This window comes from Mirounga leonina, unplaced genomic scaffold (assembly GCF_011800145.1).
Source record: "Mirounga leonina isolate KUSES-001 unplaced genomic scaffold, KU_Mleo_1.0 Mir_173, whole genome shotgun sequence".
Lineage (NCBI taxonomy): Eukaryota > Metazoa > Chordata > Mammalia > Carnivora > Phocidae > Mirounga > Mirounga leonina.
The window spans coordinates 46,591,025-46,617,335 of record NW_023270447.1 but is presented as its reverse complement, the minus strand read 5'-3'; the positions used below and the strand labels follow the sequence as shown (position 1 = coordinate 46,617,335).

Sequence of the window (26,311 nt, the reverse complement as noted above, 5' to 3'; positions counted from 1 at the left end):
GTGCCTGGCATATGGTGTGCAATCAAATGTTTTGTTTTATTGCAGGTTTCTATAACTTTATTTTATTTATATCACACATAATTAAAGAATATAGCACATGTCTACATGATGTTTAAACCTTACCAAATTGAATACTCTTGTGCCACCACCCGTGAGAAGGAGTATTATGGAAGAGAATATTTCCAGTACCTTTTAAGTATGAAGGTTGAACCATACGATTCAACAAATGTTCACTAGTTTCTTGTATTTTGCTTAATGTTCTAGCTCTTGGAAGTAATTTTGAATCTTGATTTGGACATGCTCCATCATATGGAGCATAATATCCTCCCACGTTTATACTGTCTGAAAATATGATAAGCTTTACTTCTGTATCATGGTCTACTTCATTGTTAAGAATATTGGCTAAATTAGACCATGGGCAAATCTAGAGACCTTCTTACCGGGTCGTAATTACTTTTGGCTGTGGTCGTTCAATCTTTTCCCTGACTGTTCCATCACAAGCTTCATTTCAAGGAGAACCAGCGTGTATTTGGTATTGAACATATAATAAGCTGTTTGTAGTTGACGGCTCATTCCATCTTCACCAAAGTCCTCCAACATTTGTATCAATCCTCCCCTTTTTGAACTGAGGGAACTGAGGCCCAGAAAGATGAGCTTGTGTGAGATCACCTGGCTGGAATCCCACAGGCTGGAAGAGATAGGTCTTTGACTCAACCCACACTCAACTCCCTCCGCTCTTCACAAGCCTATAGGGGAAAATTTTCCAAAAGCTTTTTAGAAATGCAGATTCCCTAACTTGTTATCAGGGCCAGAAGGTTTGTTCCATTTGAATGAGTCTATGCTGGCTGTGATGGCCCTTGCTTTCTGCCCTTGGGAGCCAAAGAAGGATTCAAAGAAGCAATGGTAGCCTAAAAATAAGACCATACTTTGGCAGAGACAAATTTAGAACCTGCAGAGTGTGGTGCCTGGCTGCTTTGCATTTTTATAACCTTGGACATGGAATTAAACTCTCTCTGCTTTAGTTTGTACATCTATATAATAGGAATAGTGGTGGAATCTTCCTTCAGGGTTTTTATGAGGGTTATGTGGTTTAATTCCGATAATATGCTTGGAATAAGGCCTTTAGTAAGTACCCAGTCAATCTTGACTATTGTTGCCAACAGCATCACCATGACTGGAAATCAACGTCCTGTACAGACAGTTGTTATCAGTGGAATAAAAGGGACTCCCTTCTTTGGGTAACAAAGCAGCCTCCAGGCCAAGATATCCATCAGCATGGGAAAGAGCTTTCACAAAAATATCTCTAAATATTTAGGTTTACTGCAAAGAAGTAAAGCACACAGAAACATACAGATATGCCTCTCTCTCTCTCTCTCTCTCTGTCAAAACAAACTATTACTTGTTTTCTCCAAGAGCACAGGGTTTAGAAGTGATTGGAAATGCTCTGGGAAACATACTTCTGTGTGTTGGTTTCCTTGCTTTACTCAGATGTCTGATGAGAAGCATGTGCCATTTCAAACGAGTGAGCACAAACAGGAATCAGCTCAAAACTTTCTCCCTGGACAGAGCCAGGCAAAGCCTTCATCTGACATTTCTGAGCAGCAGACCCTCATCTTCCAGGGAAGCTCTGCCGCAGCTGACTCAGGAACAAGTTTAAATAAATTGTGAGATGGGGTGGACGTGGGGGGTGATACATAACCTTCCAAAGCAATTTATGTATAAAAAGTTAAGAATAAAACATACCATATGATTCGAGTCCAACATCTGCCTGGGTTCAAATCCCACCTTGGGTGGTTACTGTGTGACTGTGGATGTCTTATACAACAAGCTCACTGAGACTAATCTTTGAAACAGGGCTAAGAGTTCTGGAAGGGAAGGGGTGCAGGGCATGATAAGAGATGATTTGACTTTGGCAGTTATCCATGTACCTGCCCAAACACTGGGTCCTAAGTGATTGTGAACATGGGCTTTCTTATTCACCCCAAAGCCAATCTGGGATGAGTAGTGTCTAGGCACGGCATGTGATAAATTTTCATGGGCAAAGACAAAGTGACGAAAACGAAGACCATTTAGTGTGTGCTCCTTCTGGTGGGAACCGTCTCCATATCATACACACATGCACAAACACGCACTTACACACACTTACACATGTACTCACACAAATACCCTCACACCTACTGAGTGACTTCTGTGTGTAGTTTACATCTTAATTCAAATACTGCCTCCTGAAAAAAGCCTTCTGAAACCCCTAAATTAGGTACCTCACTTATTTGCCCTTGTAGTACCTTTTGATTTTCATTCATTTATTTATCACAGTTTATAATTACACATCTGTGCAATGATCTAACTAATATCTATCTGAGGGTGCCCAGTGATTTGTCCCGTTTGCCCAGGACTGAATGGTTTTCTAGGACACAAGATCTTGACTGCTAAACCTAGGAGATTCCTGGCCAAACTTGAAGGATTAGCCACTCTCATCTGACCCCATCTCAAGACAGAATGCTTCATGAGGGCAGGGACCATGCTGTTTTATTTCACATTCATTGCCAGTGCCTGGCACAGGCTTATACCACATAGGGAATTCAGGAAACATCTGTTAAACCAATAAGGAAATGAGTGAATATGTCATTGTAAGCCAAACTGTCTTTTCTTGTAAAAGTCTTTCCTTTTTCCCTGACATTATTCCTATTTTAGGTGCTAAATGTCCCTTTTTATAGGTTTTCTTTATTTCACAAAATTTAAAGTTGACAGTGTTGTGTAGTTCCCTCACTTTCTTCATATTTGAGGGATGGAAATCCCACTGATTTGAGGACTCACTAGTTTAGTGAAAAGGGAACTGGAATAGTGGGGGTCAAGACATTTAAAGAAAGCTTGTTCCTGTGCTAAAATGCTGGGCTATAAATTTCATGGAGGTAGAAATCATGAATATTCAGTTCAATTCTATATCCCCAGGATGTGACATAGTACCAAGTATATAATAAGGGCTGAATAAATATTTGTAGGATAAATGAATAAATAGATTTCCTACCTGTCCAGAAGACATGTGGGACTAGACCTGGTATGCTTCACTCCCTTTTCCTCCCCACCCTCTAACTATACCTCTCCACAACCAGAAATATGACTTCAGCATGCATCCCTACTAGATGGATGAGAAGCATGTGCCATTCCAGATGAGTGAACACATGGTCCTTCCTTGTCTGTCCTGGTTCATGTTTTGGTATATTCTCCTAACACCTGAAAGGACTTCTGTGGAACATAGTGTCTTAAATCCTAAGAGCACCTCTCCCTCACCTACATGGCTTTGTTCAGGCCATTCCCTTGACCTATCATGCCTGGCTCAATCCTACATCTATGTCCTGTTCTCTCAGACCATTCACGCCTTGCCCCCTCTGTCCCTCCATAACATTCTATGTTTTCTCTTTATCATCCCGTGGACCACACTGTATCCTATTTGTCTATTTACTTGTAAAGCTCCCCTATAGATGAGTAGCTGCTTGAAGATAGGAACTCTGTCTGATTCATCTCTTTATCTCCAGCACCCAAGAGAGGGAGATGGCATGCTAATAGTTGTGACTAGTAAGTGTTTGTAGAAGGAAGGGAATGAATCAGTTATCTACCACAGAAATGCTAGGTGACAAACACACAATCTTAGTGACGTACAAGACATGAATTTTTGTTTACAGGTCTGCCAGTTAGCTGGGTGATTCTGTGATCTGGGCTTGTTAGTGCTTGTTGACTAGGATGATTTGCTGATCTTGTTTGGTCTGTCTCTTATATGTGAGACGTCACTTGCTACATTTGGGCTGACTCAGCTCTGTTGCTTGTCCTTCCATCCAGCAGGTTACTCTGGGCTCTTCTGGCAAAGGTGGAGAACCAAGGGAAAGAATAGAAGCACACAGTCCTCTTCAGGCCTAAGCCTGGAAAACCGACACAGTGTTACTTCCATCTCATTCTGTTGGCCAAAACAAGTCACAAGGCTGACCCAGATTCAAGGGGTGGGGACTCCACCTGTCAATGAGAGGAGCCGCAAAGTCTCCTTACAAAGAGGTTGGATTCACGGAGGGAGGAGAATGGGGACCATTTTTGCAATGAGTCTACCACAGAGAGGGAGCCAGCAAGGAAATGGCTCATTAGTTTCTTTCCAAAATGATCTCTTTTGCTACCCTGACATCTAAATGAATTTATCAAGAAGGCCTCCAAAGATGAAGCCATGCCCTTCCTTTGGAAGGAATGACTTTCTTACCAAAGAAGGTATTTAATGAGAAGTTGAATTTCACGGTCATAGAAACCGGATGGGAGGAGGTTAAGGCTTCTTCTAGCCCTGAGCATCACTTATTTTCATCTATTTTGCCTCTTTCTTTTCAGATCAGCAAAGACCCAATTTTTGTACCAGGTGTCTGGGGCCCTTATTTCTCAGCCATGGTCCCTGGGTTCTGGCTGAATGAAGGTGGTCAGAGCGTTACTGGAAAACTGGTAAGTTGACACTTTCTTAATATGGGTCTAAATTTTTTTTAAAGTTTATTTTATTATGTTATGTTAGTCACCATACAATACATCATTAGTTTTCGATATAGTGATCCACAATTCATTGTTTTCATATAACACCCAGTGCTCCATGCAATACGTGCCCTCCTTAATACCCACCACTGGGCTAACCCATCTTCCCCCCCTCCTCCCCTCTAAAACCCTCAGTTTGTTTCTCAGAGTCCATAGTCTCTTATGATTCATCTCCCCCTCTGATTTCTCCCCTTCATTTTTCCTTTCCTTCTCCTGATGTCCTCCATGCTATTCTTTATGTTCCACAAATAAGTGAAACCATATGATAATTGACTTTCTCTGCTTGACTTATTTCACTTAGCATACTCTCCTCCAGTCCCATCCATGTTGATGGAGAAGTTAGGTATTCATGCTTTCTGATGGCTGAGTAATATTCCATTGTATGTATGGACCACATCTTCTTTATCCATTCGTCCATTGAAGGGTATCTCAGCTCTTTCCACAGTTTGGCTATTGTGGACATTGCTGCTATGAACATTGGGGTGCATATGGCCCTCCTTTTCACTACGTCTGTGTCTTTGGGGTAAATACCCAGTAGTGTAATTGCTGGGTCATAGGGTAGCTCTATTTTTATCTGAGGCACCTCCACACTGTTTTCCAAATGTTTTTATAACCTTGACCAGCCCATTTTGTCGCACTACCCATATACCCAGGATCTGGAAGATTTGCAGGTTCCTAAATCAGAAAACTTAGCTTTGTCAACATATGGTGCATAGTCAGCATGCATTTGCCAAAGGAATAAATGTTGGTCCAGGCAATGATGACTAACCCATCTTGTCACCTATCTTTCACACAAAAGTCCTTTTTTTTCCATGGCAGTGAAAGTGATATTTTACTTTGTAAAAAGGGCCACGTAAGTCACCAGCTGAAATCCTTTAGTGGTTCTCCATAGCCTTGAGGACATCATTCAAATAGTTTTCTGGGCACGTCATACCTCTCATGGTCCATCCCCTCAATCCCACACATGTACTTGTCACTGAGGCTAGATTACCCTACCCACAGCTTCCCCATGACTTATGTTATTCTACTCTTCTGCCTTTGGATGTGTTTCTTTCCCTGCTCAGAGAGCTCTTTACCACTTCGATAATTTTACTTGTCCTTTAAGACACAACTCTACTTATAATATTCTGTGTTCTTATTGGTTTACTAACGTGCTATTTCCAGAAATCTATGAGCTCCTTAAAGGTAAGGGCCATATCCTACTTTTCTTTGCATCCAGCTCAGTGCCTGGTTCATAGAAGGTAGTTGATAAAAATTTGATGAATTCATGGGGTTGTCTAATAGGGAAGATAGAAGACCCATAAAAGTGAGATGAGTACTCTACCAGGGGGACAAAGCACAGAACTGGCGTAAAGCTAGGTTAAAAAAAACTTTTTGCAGGGGAGAAAGCAGTTATGTTGAGTCTTAAAAGGTAAATAGAGACCAACCAGGCAAAGAAGGGTAGAGATACTCTTCTAGGCAGGAGAACTGGCGTAGGAACAAAGATATGGGAGTGACAAATAACAAGGCTTATTTGAGGTGATGGCACATAGTCCAGCATCTCAGCTGTGGCATAAACTGTTCTTAGAAGAAAGACTGACAATAAAAGTTAGAGAGCTGGGTAGGGACCACATCATAAGAAGTCCCTGGAGGGGCGCCTGGGTGGCTCAGTTGGTTAAGCAACTGCCTTCGGCTCAGGTCATGATCCCGGAGTCCCGGGATCGAGTCCCGCATTGGGCTCCCTGCTCGGCAGGGAGTCTGCTTCTTCCTCTGACCCTCCTCCCTCTCATGCTCTCTGTATCTCATTCTCTCTGTCTCAAATAAATAAATAAAATCTTTAAAAAAAAAAAAAAAAGTCCCTGGAGAACAGGCTAAGGAACTGATCTCTGTCTGGTAGACCAAGGGGAAGCAGTGCATGTTCAGATCTCAGTTGTACAAACTCTGGCTAGCAGCCGTGAGGAAGAAGGCCTGAGGGCACACGGCTGAAGATGGGGAGACCGGTTTTAGTCGGTTAGTCCACAGACAGAAAGCCATGGGGGCTTGAATGAGGAGGACAGGGGCAGTGATAACTGAGAACTGAGGTCAGGAGATCGACAAGCCTTGGAAGGATTGCATGTGGAAGGCAAGAGAAAAGGAGACCTAGGCTCAGTTAGCCAATCTCACATCATCTGTTTGTGGTCTCGTTCCCATACCAGCTCTTCCAAATGTTCAACCGAATGATAACCGATCGGATCCAAAGCTGGCTCTGGATGCAAATCCCCATTGTTTCTGTTTCTTAGTATGTGGCTGTTTTATACCTAGCTGCCTCAAGTTCTCTTTCAAAGTTGGTGGAAGCATAGGTGGCTGGCTGGCTTTGAAGCCCATGTTCTGTGCGCTTGCTTTTGTGCCAGGCTGCAGAGATGCATTCAATGAGCAAGACCTCCATCGGGCCCTGGTTTTGAGGAGCTCGTTGTCTAGTAGACAGTGCCTGTAAAAGAAAGAATATCTGGTTGGTCTGTAAGAACCCAATGCTAGAGAAGCTACGACATGGCTGTATGAAGGTGCCAGGGGATTCAGACTTTGCATTCTCCTACTGAAATGAGTGTTGTGTGTATACACGTTTCACTTAACTATCCATTCCCTTTCTGTGACGTATTGAAAGCCCGTTACTGAAATATAGCCTGTTTCAACCCTGCATCGTGGTATAATCACCGTTTGCAGACCCAGAACTCATAGAGGACACAATCCAGAGGCTTTTTTTTTTAAAACAAGGATAATGATCCAGTAAACCAACTCTTTGTGCAGAATGCATTGTCCACAAAGCTGCCCATCAACAGGTTTTCAGAGCCTTAGTATGCAAATTGAACATCTGTGTCAGTCTGGAAATACTTTTCCAAGTATTTGGCTCAAAGTTCGCTCTGTTGCTATGGATATAAGCCATCTTTACCCAAACATTATGACATATCTTTATGGATGAGAATTGGTTATGCCTGTTTCAGGATCCTGAATTTAAATAAAAAATGTGACCTCTTTTTGGCCATTAATAAAATCTTCATAATAGTCTACTATGACTTTCGACAGGAGTCATGGGAATTGTTAGCCTTTCTCTAGTTAGTGATTTTGCACTGTCACCAACCAAGCTGCACTTGGAGCCCGACTTTGGGCTATTCTACTTATATTTCATTGTCCATACAAGTGGGGCATGATTGACCTGTGCATTATAGAGAGCAAAATCTTAGGAAATCCAAAAGCTAGCATGATGGGGCAAAATGTGAATCAAGAACAGAAGAGACTGCCCAGTAAAGCAACAGTCCAGTCCGGAGGAGGCAAGCAAAGAGACAGAAACAACCTATAAAATAAAGAAATGAAATAAAAATAATAATGATGTCATATGATCTCACTGATATGAGGAATTCTTAATCTCAGGAAACAAACTGAGGGTTGCTGGAGTGGTGGGGGGTGGGAGGGATAGGGTGGCTGGGTGATAGACATTGGGGAGGGTATGTGATAGGGTGAGCGCTGTGAATTGTGTAAAACTGTTGAATCATAGACCTGTCCCTTTGAAACAAATAATACATTATATGTTAAAAGAAAGAAGAAGATAGTAAGAAGGGAAAAATGAAGGGGGGGAATCGGAGGGGGAGATGAACCATGAGAGACTATGGTCTCTGAGAAACAAACTGAGGGTTCTAGAGGGGAGGGGGGTGGGGGGGTGGGTTAGCCTGGTGATGGATATTAAAGAGGGCATGTACTGAACAGAGCGCTGGGTGTTATACGCAAACAATGAATCATGGAACACTACATCAAAAACTAATGATGTACTGTATGGTGACTAACATAACATAATAAAAGAAAAAAATGATAATGATAATAATCCTACTTTATTGAGAATGTTTTTCTGTGAAAAGGATTTATATACATAATCTTATTAATCCTTGAATGATATTCATGATAAGCACAATGCCTCACATTTATTTTGAAGGCTTATTTCCCAGTCTCGATGCCGAGAGCTTGGCATATACTATCTCCTTTAATTCTATCAAAATCCCTGTGAAATAGGTACAATGGTTATCCAAATACACAGATGAAGAGTGCACACTCAGGGTAGTAAGCACAGCCCAGAGAGATTCCTGATGCACCATCAGTGGCCTTTTTATGTGGCTCCTTTGCCGTTCATCGTTCCTTTCCATTTACTTATTCTTGTTTATTCTGTTGTGAAATTCGGGTCTCTGGTTTTACAACACATTGTTTTCATGTAGGACTCTGTGAGAGGAAGTTGCATGTTTTATGTTCTTTGTTTCAAATACACATCTCTGATATGCTGTGTGTGAAACTGCTCCATTATTACGTTGTCCAGAGTATATTCTAAACACGGTCACAAACATACCATCTGAAGCAGAAGAGAAGAGAAAGGAGAAGAGGGAAGGGAAGGAGGAGAAAGAAGGGAAGAAAAAAAGAAAAAAATTACCTAAACACTAGATTGGGGGGGGGAAGCTATTTCGTCTCATTTTTACAATTAAAAAAAAAAATCTTCCATCCCAAAGCAAGTCATTCCAAGTGTGTGAATAGCTTGGTACTGGAAAAAAAAAAAAAAAAAATCTCCATCTGGTTAACTTCAGGATGAAGGAAAAAAAAAAATAGAATAGGATCTTTTCTTGTTCTGGACCTCTTACAGTTTCATTTGACTGAGATTTGGATTCATTTTTCACTCGTTTCAAGCTTGTGCCACTGATACTCATTTCCTTTTAGAAGGGCACATGCCTCCAGCCCGTGGATGATTGATTTTAGTTGCATCAATCGGGCACGCAGCAGGGCTTGCCTCGTGCTTGTCAATACTCTCTCCAGAATAGCTGTGCAAACAACATTGCTTTTTTGCCCAGACCTTTTCCATAGAACACCAGCCCATACAGTCACTGCATCCAGATGCTGAAGCTGGTTTCCAGCTGGCCCTTGGCCATCCCTTTCTCCAAGCACTCTTGTCTGTCTTAAGTTGGAGTCATTTTCATTGGGGGAGGTGTGGAGTAAGGGAGGCTAAGTCAAATTCCTAAGCTGCCTCTCTGGTGGCTTTGGCTTTCTGGGATAATTGGCCTTGGGTGGGGGTTAACTTTGAATTGTTTTTGTTTTTGTTTTTTAAGATTTTATTTATTTATTTGACAGAGAGAGAGCACAAGCTGGGGGTAGTGGGCAGAGGGAGAGGGAGAAGCAGGCTCCCCGCTGAGCAGGGAGCCCGATGCAAGACTCGATCCCAGGACCCTGGGATCATGACCTGAGCCGAAGGCAGATGCTTTAACCTACTGAGCCACCCAGGCGCCCCACCTTTGAATTGTTTGAACCCAGAATTTAAATTTATGAACTTGAGCCCCAGGGTCACCATGTAGCAAGATGCTGTGTGCTCAGAATTTTAGCATTTGTGCATTGGGGGGCCTCTCTCCCGGACCTCTATCCCCAGTGCCACTCAGCCTGGGGCTAGCCTCAGGAAGTCCATCAGTGCTCCACAAGTGGGTGTATGAAGAGCTCGGGTTGTACACATGCTGTGCGTGGATGGAGATAGTGATTTCACCCCTTTATTCGTTCATTCTTTCCATCATGTGACAGAGATGACTCTGGGCCAGGCAAGAATACAGTCACGTGATTCCTGTCCTCCAGTAGCTTATCATCTAATGGGAGGGTTAGATATAGGCCTGATAATTATAAGTTAGGGTAGCACATAAAGTAGATTGCATGACCCCTGAAGCCTACTTAGAGTATCTGTTATGGGATAGACACTTTCAGGCCCTTTTTAAGATTTAGTATTCTGTCTGATCTGCACAGCATGTCTGTGTGGTCAGTGTTGTTACGTTAGTTTTACTAGTGAATAAATAGGTTCAGAACAATGAGGTAGCTTCATCAAGATCTTAATAGTTATAAGTGGGAAAGCCTTGATTCAAACCCAAGTCTACTACCGGAAGACCCAGATCTCTCCAGAACTGGACCTGACTTTGGTGGAGCTACATTTTTGAGTTTGTCTTATACTTGTCTTGTACAGTCCCTGGAGAAGCAATTATTGGGGATTAGTGTGACTTTCTTTTCAAGTACATCGAAGCAAATTCAGTTGGCAGGCTTTGTAAGGCCATGAGAGAAAAAAAATGTATGTGTATAGTATTGACAGAATCTGTGTATAGACTTAGGTGTGTCCCCAGCATTTCTCATTGGCTAATTGGAATGACTTCATGGATACAGAGACCAACTCTGCATAAACAAATGTTCCTGTGTTCCCTCCCACCCAGGCTTGCACTGTATTTTTTGTATACCCACCCAGGTCCCTGCACAGCTCCCTAATTACCTTCTTTTTTCTAATCCTTCCCTCTCTAACCTCTCTGTCTTAGTTTGGCCACTCTAACAAACTACCATATACTGGGGGGGGAGGGGGGGGGCAGGGGCGTCTGTACAACAGAACTTTATTTCTCACAGCTCTAGAGGCTGGAGTCGAGATCAAGGTAGCAGCATGGTTGGTTTCTGGTGAGGTTTCTTTCCGGGTTGCAGAGGGCTGACTTTTCCTTGTAGTTTCACATGGTGGAAGGGGAGAACTCTGGTCTCTTCAGACCCTTAGAAGAGTGTTAATCCCGTTCATGAGGGCTCCACCCTCAGACTTACTCACCTCCCAAGGGTCCCACTTCCCAACACCATTACCCTGGTGGTTAGGATTTCAACATATGAATTTTGAAGGAACGCAAACGTTCCACAACATCCTCTTTAAAGATTGTGGTGAAAGCACATAGACATGACCCTGTCACTCTTGATACCTCTCCAGTTACCTATTTAATAAAAGTTTAAACTCTTTAGAGTGATGGTTATTTACACTACGTTCATGGTACTGTTCTGAGTGAGAAATAGGCAGAGAATAAAACAGCCCCTCCTCTACCTCACTCCAAAAATCTGCCCCCTTGTCAAGCTTACATTCTAACAAGAGGAGATAGAACCTACAAAATAAATAAAATGAGAAAGCAGTAAAGTTTCTTTTATGGTATAAGTCGTTAAAAATAAAAGAGGAAGTAAGTTTATGGGTTCAGGTGAGCAGTTTGCAATTTTAAATAAGGTGGTTACACTAGGCCTTTTTGATGTGACGTACATACATAACAAGGAAGGGAAGGAAGTTAGCCATTTGGAAACCTAGGGGAAGAACATACCAGGCCAAGGGAAAAACCAGTGCAAAGGTCCTGAGGGAGGATGGCCTGCCTGCAGTATTACAGGAATAGCAAAGAAGGCCACAAAGATGGAGCCGAGTGAACCAAAATGAGAGTTGTAGTGAATCAGTTCATGAGGTAATTTGGGGCTATATTATTGGCCACTGTTAGAATTTTGGCTTTTACTCTGAGTGAAATGGAAAGCTACTGGAGAATAAGGAGCCCAGGACAGATAGGACTTAGTTCTTAAGGGATCATTCAGACTGCTGCCTGCTACACTGGGAATAAACGATGGGGTGGGTGTAGGCGTGGGGGAGATGGAAGTAGGGGCCCCAGAAAGAGGCCACTGCAGTAAACCAGCTGAGACGTGAGGATGGTGGCAGTGGAGCTGGGAAAAAGTGGTCGTGTTTTGGGATATATTTTGAAGGTAGAGCTGATGCAGTTTCTTGATGGATTGGATGTGAAGTGTGCAAAAGAGAGAGAGGTCAAGGTTTTTGAAGGATAACATTGCTATGAATGGAGAGAAGATGGATTCAATGTCAGGGAGACAGGGGGAGGAAGGATTCCAGAATTAGTTTTCTGACTCTAGTAACTGATACATTCTCTAGGTTGATCCTCAATTATTTGTCTTCATTTGAGTAAAGACCACCATCATTTATATTTTTATTAAAGCCAGAAAATTAGGATTAATTCCTTACCCCTCCTTTCCCTTCTCTGCCCACATCCAGTCAGAAAGTCCTATGGATTCTAACTCTAAAATGTATATGACCACTCCATCTGTTTTTTTTTAACCTTCACTCCCAACACCATCAGTCAAAGCACCGTCATCTCTGTCCCAGTCTATGTAAAGTGCATCTTTTATACATAGTATATAGTTGGGTCTTGCTTTTCTGCAGTCTTGTAATCTTCGATGTTTACTGAGAGTGTTGAAACTATCCACAATTCAGTGTGAAGATGCATATTGTTGCATAGGTCTTCCATTTTGCTATTTGTTTTCTGTGGTGATTCTGTTTTTTGTTTCTCTGTCTCTCCTTTTCTTCCATCTTTTGGATTACTCAAATATCTTTCAGTTTTCAGAATTCCATTTTAATTCTCCTGTTTGCTTTTTAGGCATGATTTTTTGAATTCCTTTTTTTAAATGATTTCTTTAGGAATTACATACAATAAACGTCCTAAATTTTTCAGCCTACTTAGACTGTATGTTATATAACGTCATGTAAAATATAAAAACCATTCAACTCTATAGTTCCCTTTGCCACCCCCCCAACTCTTTATGCTATAGTCATAGTATGTGTGATGCCTACATATGCTCTACGTCCAAGAATATAGTAGTTGCCATGTTGTTTGCTTTAAATAACATAGTAGTCTGTCCAGCGTGCCATAACGAAATACCGTCAACTGGGTGGCTTAAACAATAAACACTCATTTTCTTACAGTTTGGAGGCTAGAAGTCCATGATCAAAGTGCTAGAAAGTTCAGTTTCTCATGAGAGCTCTCTTCTTGGCTTGTAGGCAGCAGCCTTTTCACTGTGTCTTCACATGGCCTTTTCCAGGTGCATGCATGTAGCAAGAGAGCTTTGGTGATCCTGGCTCTTCTTATAAGGACAGCAATTCTATTGGATTAGGGCCCAACCCTGACGACCTCATAGAACCTTATTTCCTTCATCACGTCCGCACTTCCAAAAACAGTCACAGGGAGGGTCGGGGCTTCACATTGGAATTGTGGTAGGATACAATTCCATCTGTAAGAGTCCTACATATTTCAAAGAGATTCTGAGAAATGAACATTATCTTTTGTATTTACCTACATATTTACCATTTCCATTTCCATTTTTTTTTTATTTCTTTCTGAAAATTTAAATTTCTGTCAGGTATTTCCCCTCAGCCTGACGAACTTCCTTCAGCATTTATTCATCTCTTATAGCTATTGGCAAAAAGAAAAAAAAATTCTTAGTTTTTTTTTTTAATGAATTTATTTTATCTTCTATCCTGAAAGATATTTTTGCTCAATCTAGACTTCTTGGTTGATAGTTTTTTTTTGTTTGTTTGTTTTCCTTCAGCGCTTAAAGATGTTACTGTTTTGTATTCTGGCACCATTGTTTCTTATGAGAAGTCAACCATCATTTGTATTGTTTTTCCCATGTCTACAGTATATGATTTTTCTCCTACTACTTTCTTGATTGTTTCTTAATCTTTGATTTTTATTGTGGTATGTCCACATGTGGTGTTCTTTGGATTTACCCTCCTTTTCCCAGGTTTGCTAAACTTCTTGAATTTATAAATTTCTGTCTTTCACCAAGTTTGGGAAATTGTCAGTATTTATTTATTTAAATATAAATAAATATTGCATCCATATGCCACAGTAGCAATATAAACAGCAACACAAGATTAATATATCCATAAGACAAAAGAAAGTACTTACAAATATGGTTCCCCAGTTACCCAGGAAGAGGTCCTTTCCATAGACCCACCACCTTCAGCATAGGTGGTGGCCCATGACAAGAATACATCCCTGATACAGTAGTAAGAAACATCAGCTTTGTAAAGCTAAGAGCAATAAGACAAATGTTTTACAGGCAGGATATGGCAGATCTTCATGTATCAAATACAGTAGAGTTTGGTCCTCATGAGCCAGTACCACCCTGGCTTAGGTATTTTCCCTGGGGGATGATACCATATATTTGCCCCTTAATATCATCAGAGGGTGTGTCTATATTATACATGGGCCTGTGAGGGATTTTTTTTTTTTCATTCTCTCTACTTCTCCCACATCTCTCTCTGTCTCCCTCTCCCCCCCTCCGTCCATCAGCCCCTCCCTCCCTTCTTTCCTCTCTCCCTTCTCCCCCTTCTCTCTCACAATTAGATACTGTGTCTATTGGTCTATTTTCAAGTTCATTGCCTCTTTTGTCTATGATCTTCAATTAGCTGTGAGGCCTGTCCACTAAATATTTCAGATATTATCTTTTTCAATACTAGGATTTCCATTTTTAATAGTTTTTGTTTCTTATCTATTGATTGATTATGAGACTATTATCCTTTATATCCTAAAGCATTATTAAACTACTGAATTCATTTTTTAAATTTATTATTTATTTAAGTGTTTATTTTTTAAGGTGAGCAATGATATTTAAGCAGTATTTATTGACATTCAACAATGTCAAAACATACCAGTGCTCAGATCAAGGAACAATTTTATAGAGTTCTTCTCACCTCCCCCCCTTTTTCAGATATATGATGATTTTATTTTTTTATTTTCAATATAATTAACATACAGTGTTATATTAGTTTCAGGTGTACAATACAGTGATTCAACAATTCTGTATATTACTCAGTGCTCATCACGATAAGTGTACTCGTAATCCCCTTCACCTGTTTCACCCATCCTCCCTCCCACCCACCCACCTTCTTTCTGGTAACCATCAGTTTGTTCTCTATAGTTAAAAGTCTGTTTTTTGTTTGTCTCTTTTTTTCTTTGTTTTGTTTCTTAAATTCCGCATATGAGTAAAATCATATGATATTTGCCTTTTTCTGACTGACATTTCCCTGACATTATATGTATATGTTCTTTATTTTATTTTAATTTCAGTGTAGTTAACATAGTTAACTATTAGTTTCAGGTATACAATATAGTGATTCAACAATTCATATATTACTCAGTGCTCACCAAGATAAATGTACTCTCAATCCCCTTCACCTATTTATATAAGTTCTTTATATATTTTGGATACTAATCCCTTATCAGATATGTCTTTTGCAAATATCTTCTCCTGTTCAGTAGGTTGTCTTTCAGTTTTGTTGATTGTTTCTTCTGCTATGCAGAAACTTTTTATTTTGATGTAGTCCCAAGAGTTTATTTTTGCTTTTGTTTCCCTTGCCACAGGAGATAAATCTAGAGTAAACTACTGAATTTTTGCCTTCTAATTCCATCATCTGTGTCATCTCAGGGTCATTGGCCATTAAATGGCTTTTCTTTTAAGTATGGGTTACATTTTCCTTCTCTCTTATATGGCTAGCAATTTGGGATCATATCTTGAACATTATGATTGATATATTGTAGAGAGACTGGATTATTCTTATTCCTCTGAAGAGTATTTTTTTTAACAGGTGGTTAATTTGGTTGAACTCAAACTCTCAAGTTTTGTCTTTCCTGTGATGAGCACCTACTGAAATCTCTGTTGAGTTCTTTCAGCTTTAGCTGGGCTACTTATAATGTAACTCAGAGATCATCCAGAAGTTGGAGTAGCATTTGGATGAAGTCTTGAGCTACCTTTCTATGGCTACTGACTCCCCTGTGCTTACTATGACTAGAGCAGAGGAAATGTTCAGTAAACATTAGTGAAATCTATAAAGAACTTCATCAGTCGAGACCATATTTGAATATTGGTATGCTCATTTTCCATTGACAGGCAGGGCTTTGTGAGAGCAATGACTTTTGTTTATCTTTGTATCTCCAATTATTAGAGTGATGCCTAACACAGGGTAGCCATATATCATCTTAGTTTCCTGAATAAGTGAATTAATTAACAAACTATAAAAAGACACAAAGCTATTAACTTTGATGTTGAATGATGTTGAATGAAACTGACTAAACTAGCTCTGGATTAAATCAGCATTTGTCCACTTGTAAGAGAAGTTGTTCTATCTCAAGCTAATATTAAAGTTGTGGGAGAAAAAAAAAAACAGTTTACGTTTTCTTTCAGGAATGTTTGTCGTTCTTAGGAACCGTTCAGTATTGAAACCCACAGTTCTTTCCAGCAACATAAAAGAAATTGTCTAGGCTGGGCTTTCTTCTTTCATTAGATTTTTATGAGAATTTCAACGCTGGGAAAAATTAGATAAAATGTTTTCGCTTTAAGATAAGAAAATGAAGTTAAATAAAGAGTTGGAAGAACTGAGATGAAAAAAGTGACTTTGCAGGTAAATACAAATGGCAAAAAGGGAGTTGTTACAAGCAATAAACATATCCTTGAGCCTAATGATTTCATTATCTGCAAAGCAAGGTGAACGCCTCAAGACTAATACATAAAATTGGTTTTAATAGAGAAAAGCCCATCATGCCATAAAATAGCTTTGTCTCAGCAAAATGATCATAGAACCTAAAATTCTGGGATTCTGAATTTGGCTTTGTCGTGTGTTTTTCTTGCCTATGGACTCTGTGCGCACAGTTTTGAGATCTCAGGCAATTGCAGTCCTCTGTCTAATTTTCCAAACACTTGGCTATTTGTCATGTTAATTTATTAAATGTTGTAGAGAGAGAACTAAATCTCTTAGGAAAAATAAAGAATAAATCTAACAAAAAAAAAAGAAAGAAAGAAATGGTCTTGTTTAAGGTCATTCCCTGAGCCAGAACTGACTCAGGTCTCAGGACTGCCTGTCTGTGTTCTCCCTGTCATTTCAAGAGTCAGAAACTCAAATGCCTAAAGGAGTCAGACAGATAGCATAAACAGATTAGGCAAACAAAATTTTTTTTTTTTTTACTTTGATAGAGAAGTTTTTCTTTCAACTCATGGCACTCTAGGGAATGATTTTATGTTCCTTCCTTTCATAGAGAGATGGGCGTAGAGAAATAGATCTCTCCTACAAGTAAAACATTCGTGCAGTCATGGTGAGAAATTGGTGAAATCTGGTGTCTGTTGTTGGGGCTGGAGGGGTGGGGAGCGGTGGTGTCTTCTACATACTGAAGGGTGCAGTCCTGTCTGAAGGGATTAGTCATCACTCGGCTCCAGCTGACTCTTGCCATGTGGGAATATGGGTGGCCCAGTGTCCTGCATATGCTGGTTCTTTGGGAGAAACCAAAATCTGGATTTTAAGTGGAATCTCCCAATTTAAAAATATTGGCTGATTTTTTAAAACATTATATAACCCAAATAAAATACATCTGTGGGCCAGATGTCCCCTCATACTACCCGTTTATGATCTCTGTGTTACACTGTGTTGTGTTTCTGTTTCTCCCGTGTTGCAAATGCAGATGCCAACTTTATAAGGAAGGACCTAAAAATCCAACCCTAGGTGTATATCATAAGACGGCTTTTCCCTCTTGATTTAGAAAGCCATCCTGAAGAAGATCTGACTCCATCCAGCTCAGGCTTCCTACCTATCCATATCATTTGTAGACTTTTCTGCTTGCTCTCAGAGCTGAAATCTGAGAAGATGGAGGAAATAAGAAAGTAATCATAAAGTTAGACGAGCTCTGTCTATATATTTCTAAGGCAACCAGTTGGCAAATATGGTCATTGTGGTTAAACTGGTTATTTCACTGGGAAACAAATAACCACTAATAGGACACTGTGTTCTATACCATGCTAAATGCATTTGAGAATAGAACATAAATAGAGAGATCAACCCTAGGATCAGGCATTCCAGGTTTTTGAAATGAGTGCTCGATTATTTGAAAAACTGGCTTGGTCTTTGCTAACCAGAGTGGGCCTTTACTACCAGATGCTGTTGGGGGGAAGAAAAAGGCGCAGCTGACCAGTTGAGATTCTGTTCTCCCAACCATTTTTGCTCTTTTGGTCGCATGCCCTTCTTTTTAATAATAGATGTTATGAACTGAGAGCCACCTATATACCAGGCACCCCTGCAATGCGAATTTTATTATCACCATTTTACAGTTATAGGAGATGAGTCTCTGAGAGGTCAAGTAGCTTTTCCTTGGTACCACCGAAGATGAGTGTAGACCATGAATTTGAACCTGAGTCTGTCTGTTTCCAAACCCTGTGTTCTTTTCACTAAGCCACTGTTGTAAAATGTAGATTTTTTTATTATTACCATATGATGAGGCCAACAGATTAGGGGATGATTGCCACTGAAAAGATAGTTTGTTGCTCACAGTTCTCAAGAGGAGGGGGCACGCCATACCATCATGCAGGGCCACATGGGAAGCCCCAGAGTTGTCCCTAGCTCTCTGATACCCAGCCCTGGGGTGCTTAGAGCAGGGAAGCAGTAGTCCATAGAGGAGGTGGGGGTAGGTAGGCTCTGGAGTAGTTAGCTTGCACATGAAAGGCATGCTAACAGATAAGTTGAGTCCTTTGCTATCTCTAGGAATTGCCAGCCCTGCCAGGCGCAGTCTCTCCAGGGGCAGTAAGACCACAGACTCAAAGCATCAGAGGTACCAAAAATAATAAGATGTGATTCATACGGCCACATTGCCTTGTCTTAGAGCCCAAACATCTTTCTCGACTGATTTTCTTACATTCTCTAGTTAGCCACTAAATTTGTTTTGTTTTCTTCCAAATATATCTCATTTATTCATTCAGGGTGCCAGGCCCTAATGTAGACACTGAGGATTGGGAACTAATGGGGCTCTTGATTTAAAAGAGCTCACAGTGTAGGGTAAAGACAGACATAGAAGCTAATGATTATTAAAAAACAAAACAAAACAAAACAAAAAAACTTGCTAAGTGCTACAATGGAGCAAGAACAGGAAATATTTTTGCCTTGTGTTCTCACAGTCAGCCTCTGAGCCCTGTCTACATTTCCTGCCCTCTACGCCTAGCTATCTCTCCGTCCTGCATACCCTACCGGGCTCATTTTCCTTAACTTCTCATCATCCTGCTCCCCAGATCAAAATAATTTCATGGCTTCTAATCCAATAAAACTATAAACACTTACCTGGCTTTCATGACCCGCTATCTGCCCCCACCCTCCCCATTCATCCACTATCTTCACTACTCTATTTATTCTCTAATTTAACAGTTAGATGTGACCGAAGTGTGCCCCACACAAATAGACACAAATGTCAAGTGTGTGATCACGTCCAAGAAGTACCTGGTCCTGTGTGAGCCTGTGGTTTGCCTCCATTATGCTTGGTGCATCCCACAATCATCCCAGAAATATTTACTGAGCAGCTCTGATATGCCAGGCATGGGGCTTGGCCAATCTCCTTACTGTCTGCACCCATATATGTCTTTCCATCTCAGCCTCCTCTCTGGCATGCCTTGGCTGTAGCTTCCTGCTCCTCCAAGCTACCTGTTCTCAGCCTCTCAATTGAAGCCTCACCTGCCCCAAATTATTGACCTCTTACTTTATATAACTATGTATTATACGTCTTGTATTTCTTACTTTCCACTGTATTCCCAGAGCCTAGACACAGTGAATGCATTAGGCATTTAGTAAATACAGAAAACTACATTCATGCACGCACCGCACAGGCTAGGTTCTGAGCTTCCCGCTGGATGCTCATGTAAATCTCCCTGCTCTGAACTCTGAAAGTGCTTCCCACAGAAATCAGCATCAAATCAAGGAATGCCTTTAATTATCCACTACTGATGCAAACTCTTTATGGTCCAGACTTGCCTCATCACAGTCACCTAAAACTGAATCTGTAGGAAGTTAACATTTCAAACCTGCATAGCTTTTTCTCCTCGAAATGACCAGTGGCTTTGGTATCCTTTTGAGCATTTCTGCATAACTGTACCAATGGCATTCAGCAGCTTTTACCTACAAGTTCAGTACACGTTATGGCATAGTAGTGAAGAACCAAGGACTTTAGGCACAGAGAGACCGCAGCTGAAAACCTAGATCTGTCACTTACCCCTGTGACTGACCTTGGACAAGTTGCTTACTCTCTTTTGGTCCCAGTTTTCTCATCTCTATAGTAGAGAATAGTATCCTTTTCTTAGGAATCGTGTAAGGAATAAATGGGATCATGTATGTAAAATGCTTAGCTCAGTGTTGATATATGGTAAATGAGTCAGGAAATTTTAGGTGATAGTATTTATACTGTTGTTGGCATTATGGCCGACACCTTCTACAGCCCAGCAATCCTGTTTTAAAGGGAGCCTGGGGGAGGGCTAAGGAGACTATTGAGGCTCAGAGTAAGTAGTTAAGTGATTTACACAGTCACACAGCATATTAGTATCAGAGCCAGAACCCAGACCTGACCTCTGTGGCTCCAGAAAAAAATTCGCTTCCCCTTTACACAGCCCCGGCTGTCAGGAAACACGCTTAGAGAGACTATCTCCAGGAGGCCCAAATAACCAATTGGTTCATAGTCTGAATGAAAAATGGCTTTGGAGTCCTAGAGACTCATGTGAACATTGGGAAGATAACCAGATTAGGTTCAGGAACACAAGCGGTGTGTTGGGTGTATTTTAGCAAGCAGGGGAGCATCATGGGGAAACATTTCCCTTCCTGATACTATTACGTATTATTTTGTTTAGAGCTACCAAGTAGATTTAGAAATAAAATCCTAGACATGGGATTTCAAATGAGAAGAAGATAGTTATCCACAGAGCTTAGACATTTCTGTCCTAGGAGAGTGATGCCCCAGTTTCTCCTGTGATAACTTGTCAATCAGGAGAGGTCCTCTGAACAGCTCTAGGGCAACTTTTTGTTGGTGGTGGTTTTTGAACTGGTAATCCCTCCTCCTCGTCTCTTTCACTCTGCTTCTCCATTAGTAAGACAGGGTGAGTAATTCAAGGTCTGACATTGCCCTGGGGTAACAGCCTGGATCAGGAGGCTGACATGGTGTGATCCAGAGCTTGGTGCTTTAACACCCAGGCCCTTCACCACATACCTGGAGTTACTCCTTCTCACTCCTGTCCTCACGCCTCCGTTTTGGACCTGTTGCTACCAGTTTAGCCTTGAGAGTTTCATTTCCTGCACCTTTTTCTTTAGACTGCTGTGTTTTGTGGATCAAGAGGCCAGCACTAGGTGAAGCAAAGCTAAATTTCTCAAAGAGCTCAGACACTCTAGTGAAGTTAGCACTTTAACATTCCTAGATCCTCTGTGGACAGAGTTGAAAGAAACCGACATTTTAATATATCTTTTTCTGGCTTAAACATAAATCAGAGAAACTGTAAGATTGACCCATCTCTCTTGTTTTTCAGATAGACCACATGGTGCAGGGCCATGCTGCCTTCCCTGAACTACAAGCCAAGGCCACAGCCAGGTACCTGCTGCCCCCCACACCCCCTACAACCTTACCTGCGTTCCTCCATGAGGGCATTCACCTTAGGCAGCTAGGTGATTTTCAGTTCCTTTGGGCAATGAGAATGCCCGGCAGTGTTGGGTTATAAGACAGTCATCCAGATGATCCAGGACATACATGTATTAATTTTCAAACAGAGAACTCAAAGAAACTAGAGGTCCCAAAGAATATGCCAGGAACCGTGGATGAGGGACTCCGATGTAGTGGAAGGAATGTGGATTTTGGAGTCAACACTTCTTGGGCTCAAATCCAGCTTTGCTCCTTACAAGGGGTGTGACCTTGAGCAAGTTATCCAACCTCTTTACACCCATCTCTTCATCTGTACAACAGAGGATAATAAGTGATATGAAGTGATTTCTAGGATATAGTGTTAAGAACGTAAAGGCGTGTTTACAGTATGCTCCCTTTCATGGAGAAAGAAGGTGACAATAAGAAACTATATGTGTATTTACTCATTTGTGCAAAAGAAATAGAGGAAGGTCAAACCAGAAACTGGTGAGACTCGTTACCTAGAGGTGGTGGGTAGGAATGGGATGGAAAAAAAGGGGAGTGAGAATAGGGTAAGAGGTGGAAATAGTACTTTTCTGAGATCTTTTTATATAACTGTAATTCTTAGAACCATGGTGATGTTTCACGTGCCCCTTGAAAATATATAGAAGGTAGGTTGGTAAGTAGATTAGATAGTAAGTAGGTAGGTTGGTAAGTATGTTAGATAATAAGTAGGTAGGTAGGTAGGTAGATAAGTAGATAGGTAGGTAGGTAAGTAGGTAGATAAATAGATAGATACCAGGATGTATGTATGGTGGGAGTGGGCAAAATGAAATACAGTTAGCAAAATCTAAACCTATTGTATTAATAATGAATAACATAACCACAGTAAGAAAGATTTGGGAAAGAAAAAAACTAACCTAGTAACTTTGGGAAAGAATATTTTGATAGTATAATGTCTGGCTGAAGATAAAATAACTGTATATGAGTATTATACTCTGGGGCCCCTGGGTGGCTCAGTCAGTTAAGCATCTGCCTTCAGGGCATGATCTCGGGGTCCTGGGATCGAGCCCTGCTTCGGGCTCCATGCTCAGCGGGGAATCTGCTTCTCCTTCTCCCTCTGCCCCTCTCCCTCCTTCTACCCCTCCCCTTCCTTGTGCTCTCTCTCTCTCTCTCTCCCCTTATCCCCCCCTCCTTCTCCCTTTCTCTCTACCTCTCTCTCTCAAATAAATAAATAAAATCTTAAAAAATTTTTTAAGTATTATACTCTAATTCCTAAATTTGTTTTTCATAAATGTCTGCATTAGCTCTTCTGGAAATCCTTTATGTGTATACTACAGCTAACCAAATAAATAAATATGTTGTAGATAATGAGAGCCAGGTTTCTCTTAAATAGGGAAAGGGGAAGGTTACAATGAACCCTATGGTAGTGGGTGGAAGTAGGAGGTATTAGAATCAACTTGTGATTTTGTATGTATGTGTGTAGGGATAGCTGTATACAGATAGAGCTGTAGCCACAGAGAGAAACAAATACAGTGTGTATATCTGTGTGTGAGTACACATACATACATTCCCTGTGCTCTCTGCTGAGATGGTCTGGAAGGAGTGACCCCTCGTAGCAGTGTGCACACCTAGCACCAGATCCTGGTTTTTAAATACTCTCCTCTGCTGAAAAGGAATTAGGACTTCTTGGGAACATGGCTGATTCCAGGGCGTGGGCAGGGAACATACATGGACATTTTGTGAAAAGGTGAAAGTAAGAAACTACTCGAAGAGGAATTGCCAAAGTGCATGGGAGCCAGCTTTAAGAATCTTTCTGTGGCCTTTGGGGACAAAAAAACTTAGATCAACAGAATAAGTAATGATGGAATAAAGTGACTCCCCAAGGCCATTCTGATAGAAGTAAATAAATGGGAATAAATATATGAAGAAATAAATGAAGAAATAAATGGGAAGAAAGGGCAGATCTTCCTATCTACTGCAAGGACCATATACTTGAAATTAATAAATGTGGAGCAAATAATGGAACTAGAATATTATCATTAGGCAAACACCACAGTAATACTTGTTGCAAAGGAGAATCACCAGTGGATGCTGAAATTAGTGAAAGTATGATGCAAAGCGGGATATGTGCATAGTCTCAGAGTATCTTGCTGTAAGATACCCATTATTATCAAAGGAAAAATAGTAACTTCCCAGTGGAGAGATCTGGCAGACAGCACCTCCCCCACATGATCAAAGTCAACAGTACCAGCAATGAGATCTCTCTCACCTCTTTTCATGAGGTACCAAGAAGGACACGACATCATTTCTATAAGGCTCTTGCCAAAAATGGATCACCTCAGTGTAAACATGAGAACACATCAGCCAACCCCCAACCAAGGCGCATTCTACAAAATTATTAGCCAGTATGCTTCAAAAGATGATGAAACTTCAGGAATTACTAAAGAACTGTCCCAGATTGGAGGAGACAAAAACAATGTGTGATCATGGTTTAGATCCTGGACTAAAAGAAGGACATGAGTCAGGGAAAACTGTCAACATTCAAATAAGTCAAGGAAAACTGTCAACATTCAAATAAACTATTTATAATATTGTATTTAGATGATGAGTATAAGGGAAGTCTGTATACTCTTTGTAACTTCTGAAAATCTAAAATTATTTCAAAATGAAATCCATTATTTTTCAGACTCTTTATGATAATTATGCTTCATTGCTGGGCTTTTTAGAAAAGTAAGGTATTTTATAATATTAACAGAGAAACCCCACATAGCCAGTACACGGAAAATGAGAGATAGTCTAAGGTGGAGGTTAATATCCTAGACTCTGGGGCCAAACTGCTGGTGTCTCAGCTTCACCCCTTAGTAACTAGGTGACCCTAGGCAATTTACTTAACCTCTTTGTGCCTTAGTCCCTCACTGTAAAGGGAAATAATAATAGTAAACACCGCATAAAGTTGTTGAGAAAATTAAATGAATTTGAATAGTGGGTGGCACATGGTGACAATTAAGTGTCAAGCTGTTATAAGTGTTCAATGAGCGTAGTCATGATAAAAGTTATTGTTATGGTTGCTGTACTTACTTATGTTAGACATTTCCATCCTAATAGAGGAGACACCTGCACAGAGCAGAATGAGATGCATACTGTACTAGAATATAAGCTATTTATTACTGGGGTGTAGAGAGGACATGATCCTGACCAGGAGTTTGAGAAAAGCTTTGTAAGCTTTCCCTTCCAGGAATCTCTAGTTAAAACACCATTACCGCTGAGAGGGATCATACATGGAATTTCAACAACTAACACTTTATTTGGCTTAGAGACCACATAACCTATGTACAGCAGGGGTTCCTACATCTAGATCATCCATGAACCCCTTAATTGTGTGCAGAGTTTTGTTGATTGTATACTGACGCATAATTTTCTGTGAAGAGAGGCCATAACTTTCATCAGATTCTTGAAGGGATCCAGCATTTATAAACCATAAACACGAACACTGGATTCAGAGTTCAGAGATCTGGTTTCAAATCTCAGCTCCAACATGCATCATTGTATGAACTTGTGTCCTCATCAGAACATGGAGTAGTAGCTCTGAGAGAGCCAGCCCCGGGTACCTCTGAGAATTTGTATTGATTTTAATGAGGTAATATATTTGGCAAGGCTTTGTAAACTCTACTGTGACAATTACAACAGGCACCACTGCTCTTTCTGCCACTATTACTAATGGTTTTATTAAAGAGGAGAACATTTTGGTGGTGGTGGTTCTAGGGGTGAGACCTTCTTGTGCAAAGTGTGGTAAAGTAGCAAGAACCCTGGACTGTGAATTAGAGGTCTTGGATTCCTGTGCCAGTTCTGCCATAAATGTCTTAGTGACTCAGTTCCCTCACCCATAAGACCACAATAAGACCCACCCTGCTTAACTCATTTTACAGGTATTCTGTGGAGGAAAGTAGATTGTGGAAGTGCCGGTCTCTGGAGATCTTAGAGCCCAACACAAACCCAAGGGATAGTTAGATTTTGCATTGAAATACTCAAAATTTCCAGAACTTTCTTCTATAGATGAGCCTCATGTGAGTAGTTTTTATTGAGAAGAGGAAAGAGATTTATGGATTACCAGTGTAGACTCAGAGAAACAACAGCAGGGGTGGTCCAGAAGCAGCGATTATTAGGACTCAGATGCGGAGTCAGAACTGGATTTAAATCCCAACTCTTTCCACATACTAGTTGACTTCATACCACCTTCAAACTATCTCCCTGTATTTCTCCCCTTTAGAGCTGAGTTTCTCAAAGGATGGCCTACATTCTTGGTCACTACTTCCTCATTTTGCACTCATCCCTTGCCCGCTTGAATATGAATTCTGTCCTCACTGGCCCCTGAAACAGTTAATGATAAGGTCCTCAGCAGCCTCTGTTGATGAGTCTTTCCAGTCCCCATCCTTGGGCTCTCAGCAGGATGTGGCAGCAATGAGCACACCTTCCTCTCCTTTGTAACACTCTCTTTCCTTGGCTTTCTTGCTGGAATGTTGCCTCCTCCCGGTTTTCCTCCTATTTCTCTGGCTTGTCCTTCTGAGTCTCTTTTTCAAGCTCAAGATTTCTTTCTTTCTCTCTCTTTCTTTCCTTTTTCTTTTCTTTCTTTCTTTTTTCTTTCTTTCCTTTTTTTCTTTTCTTTCTTCTTTCTTTTCTTTCTTTCTTCCTTCCTTCTTTTTTCTTTCTTTCTT

At 40.8% G+C, this 26,311-nt stretch overlaps 1 protein-coding gene across 23 annotated transcripts in view; it reads left to right on the top strand.

Annotated features, from left to right (window-relative positions):
- Positions 1 to 26,311, top strand: part of FGGY (FGGY carbohydrate kinase domain containing) — a 393,096-nt gene that overhangs the window by 255,838 nt on the left and 110,947 nt on the right. For 22 of the 23 annotated variants that reach the window (XM_035018448.1, XM_035018444.1, XM_035018446.1 and 19 more), the window contains 2 exons: positions 4,366 to 4,473; positions 21,508 to 21,569. In XM_035018448.1, the coding sequence (XP_034874339.1) occupies positions 4,366 to 4,473; positions 21,508 to 21,569 (170 nt within the window). The remainder of the gene's footprint in view (positions 1 to 4,365; positions 4,474 to 21,507; positions 21,570 to 26,311) is intronic. The other variant, XM_035018433.1, reaches the window with a different exon arrangement.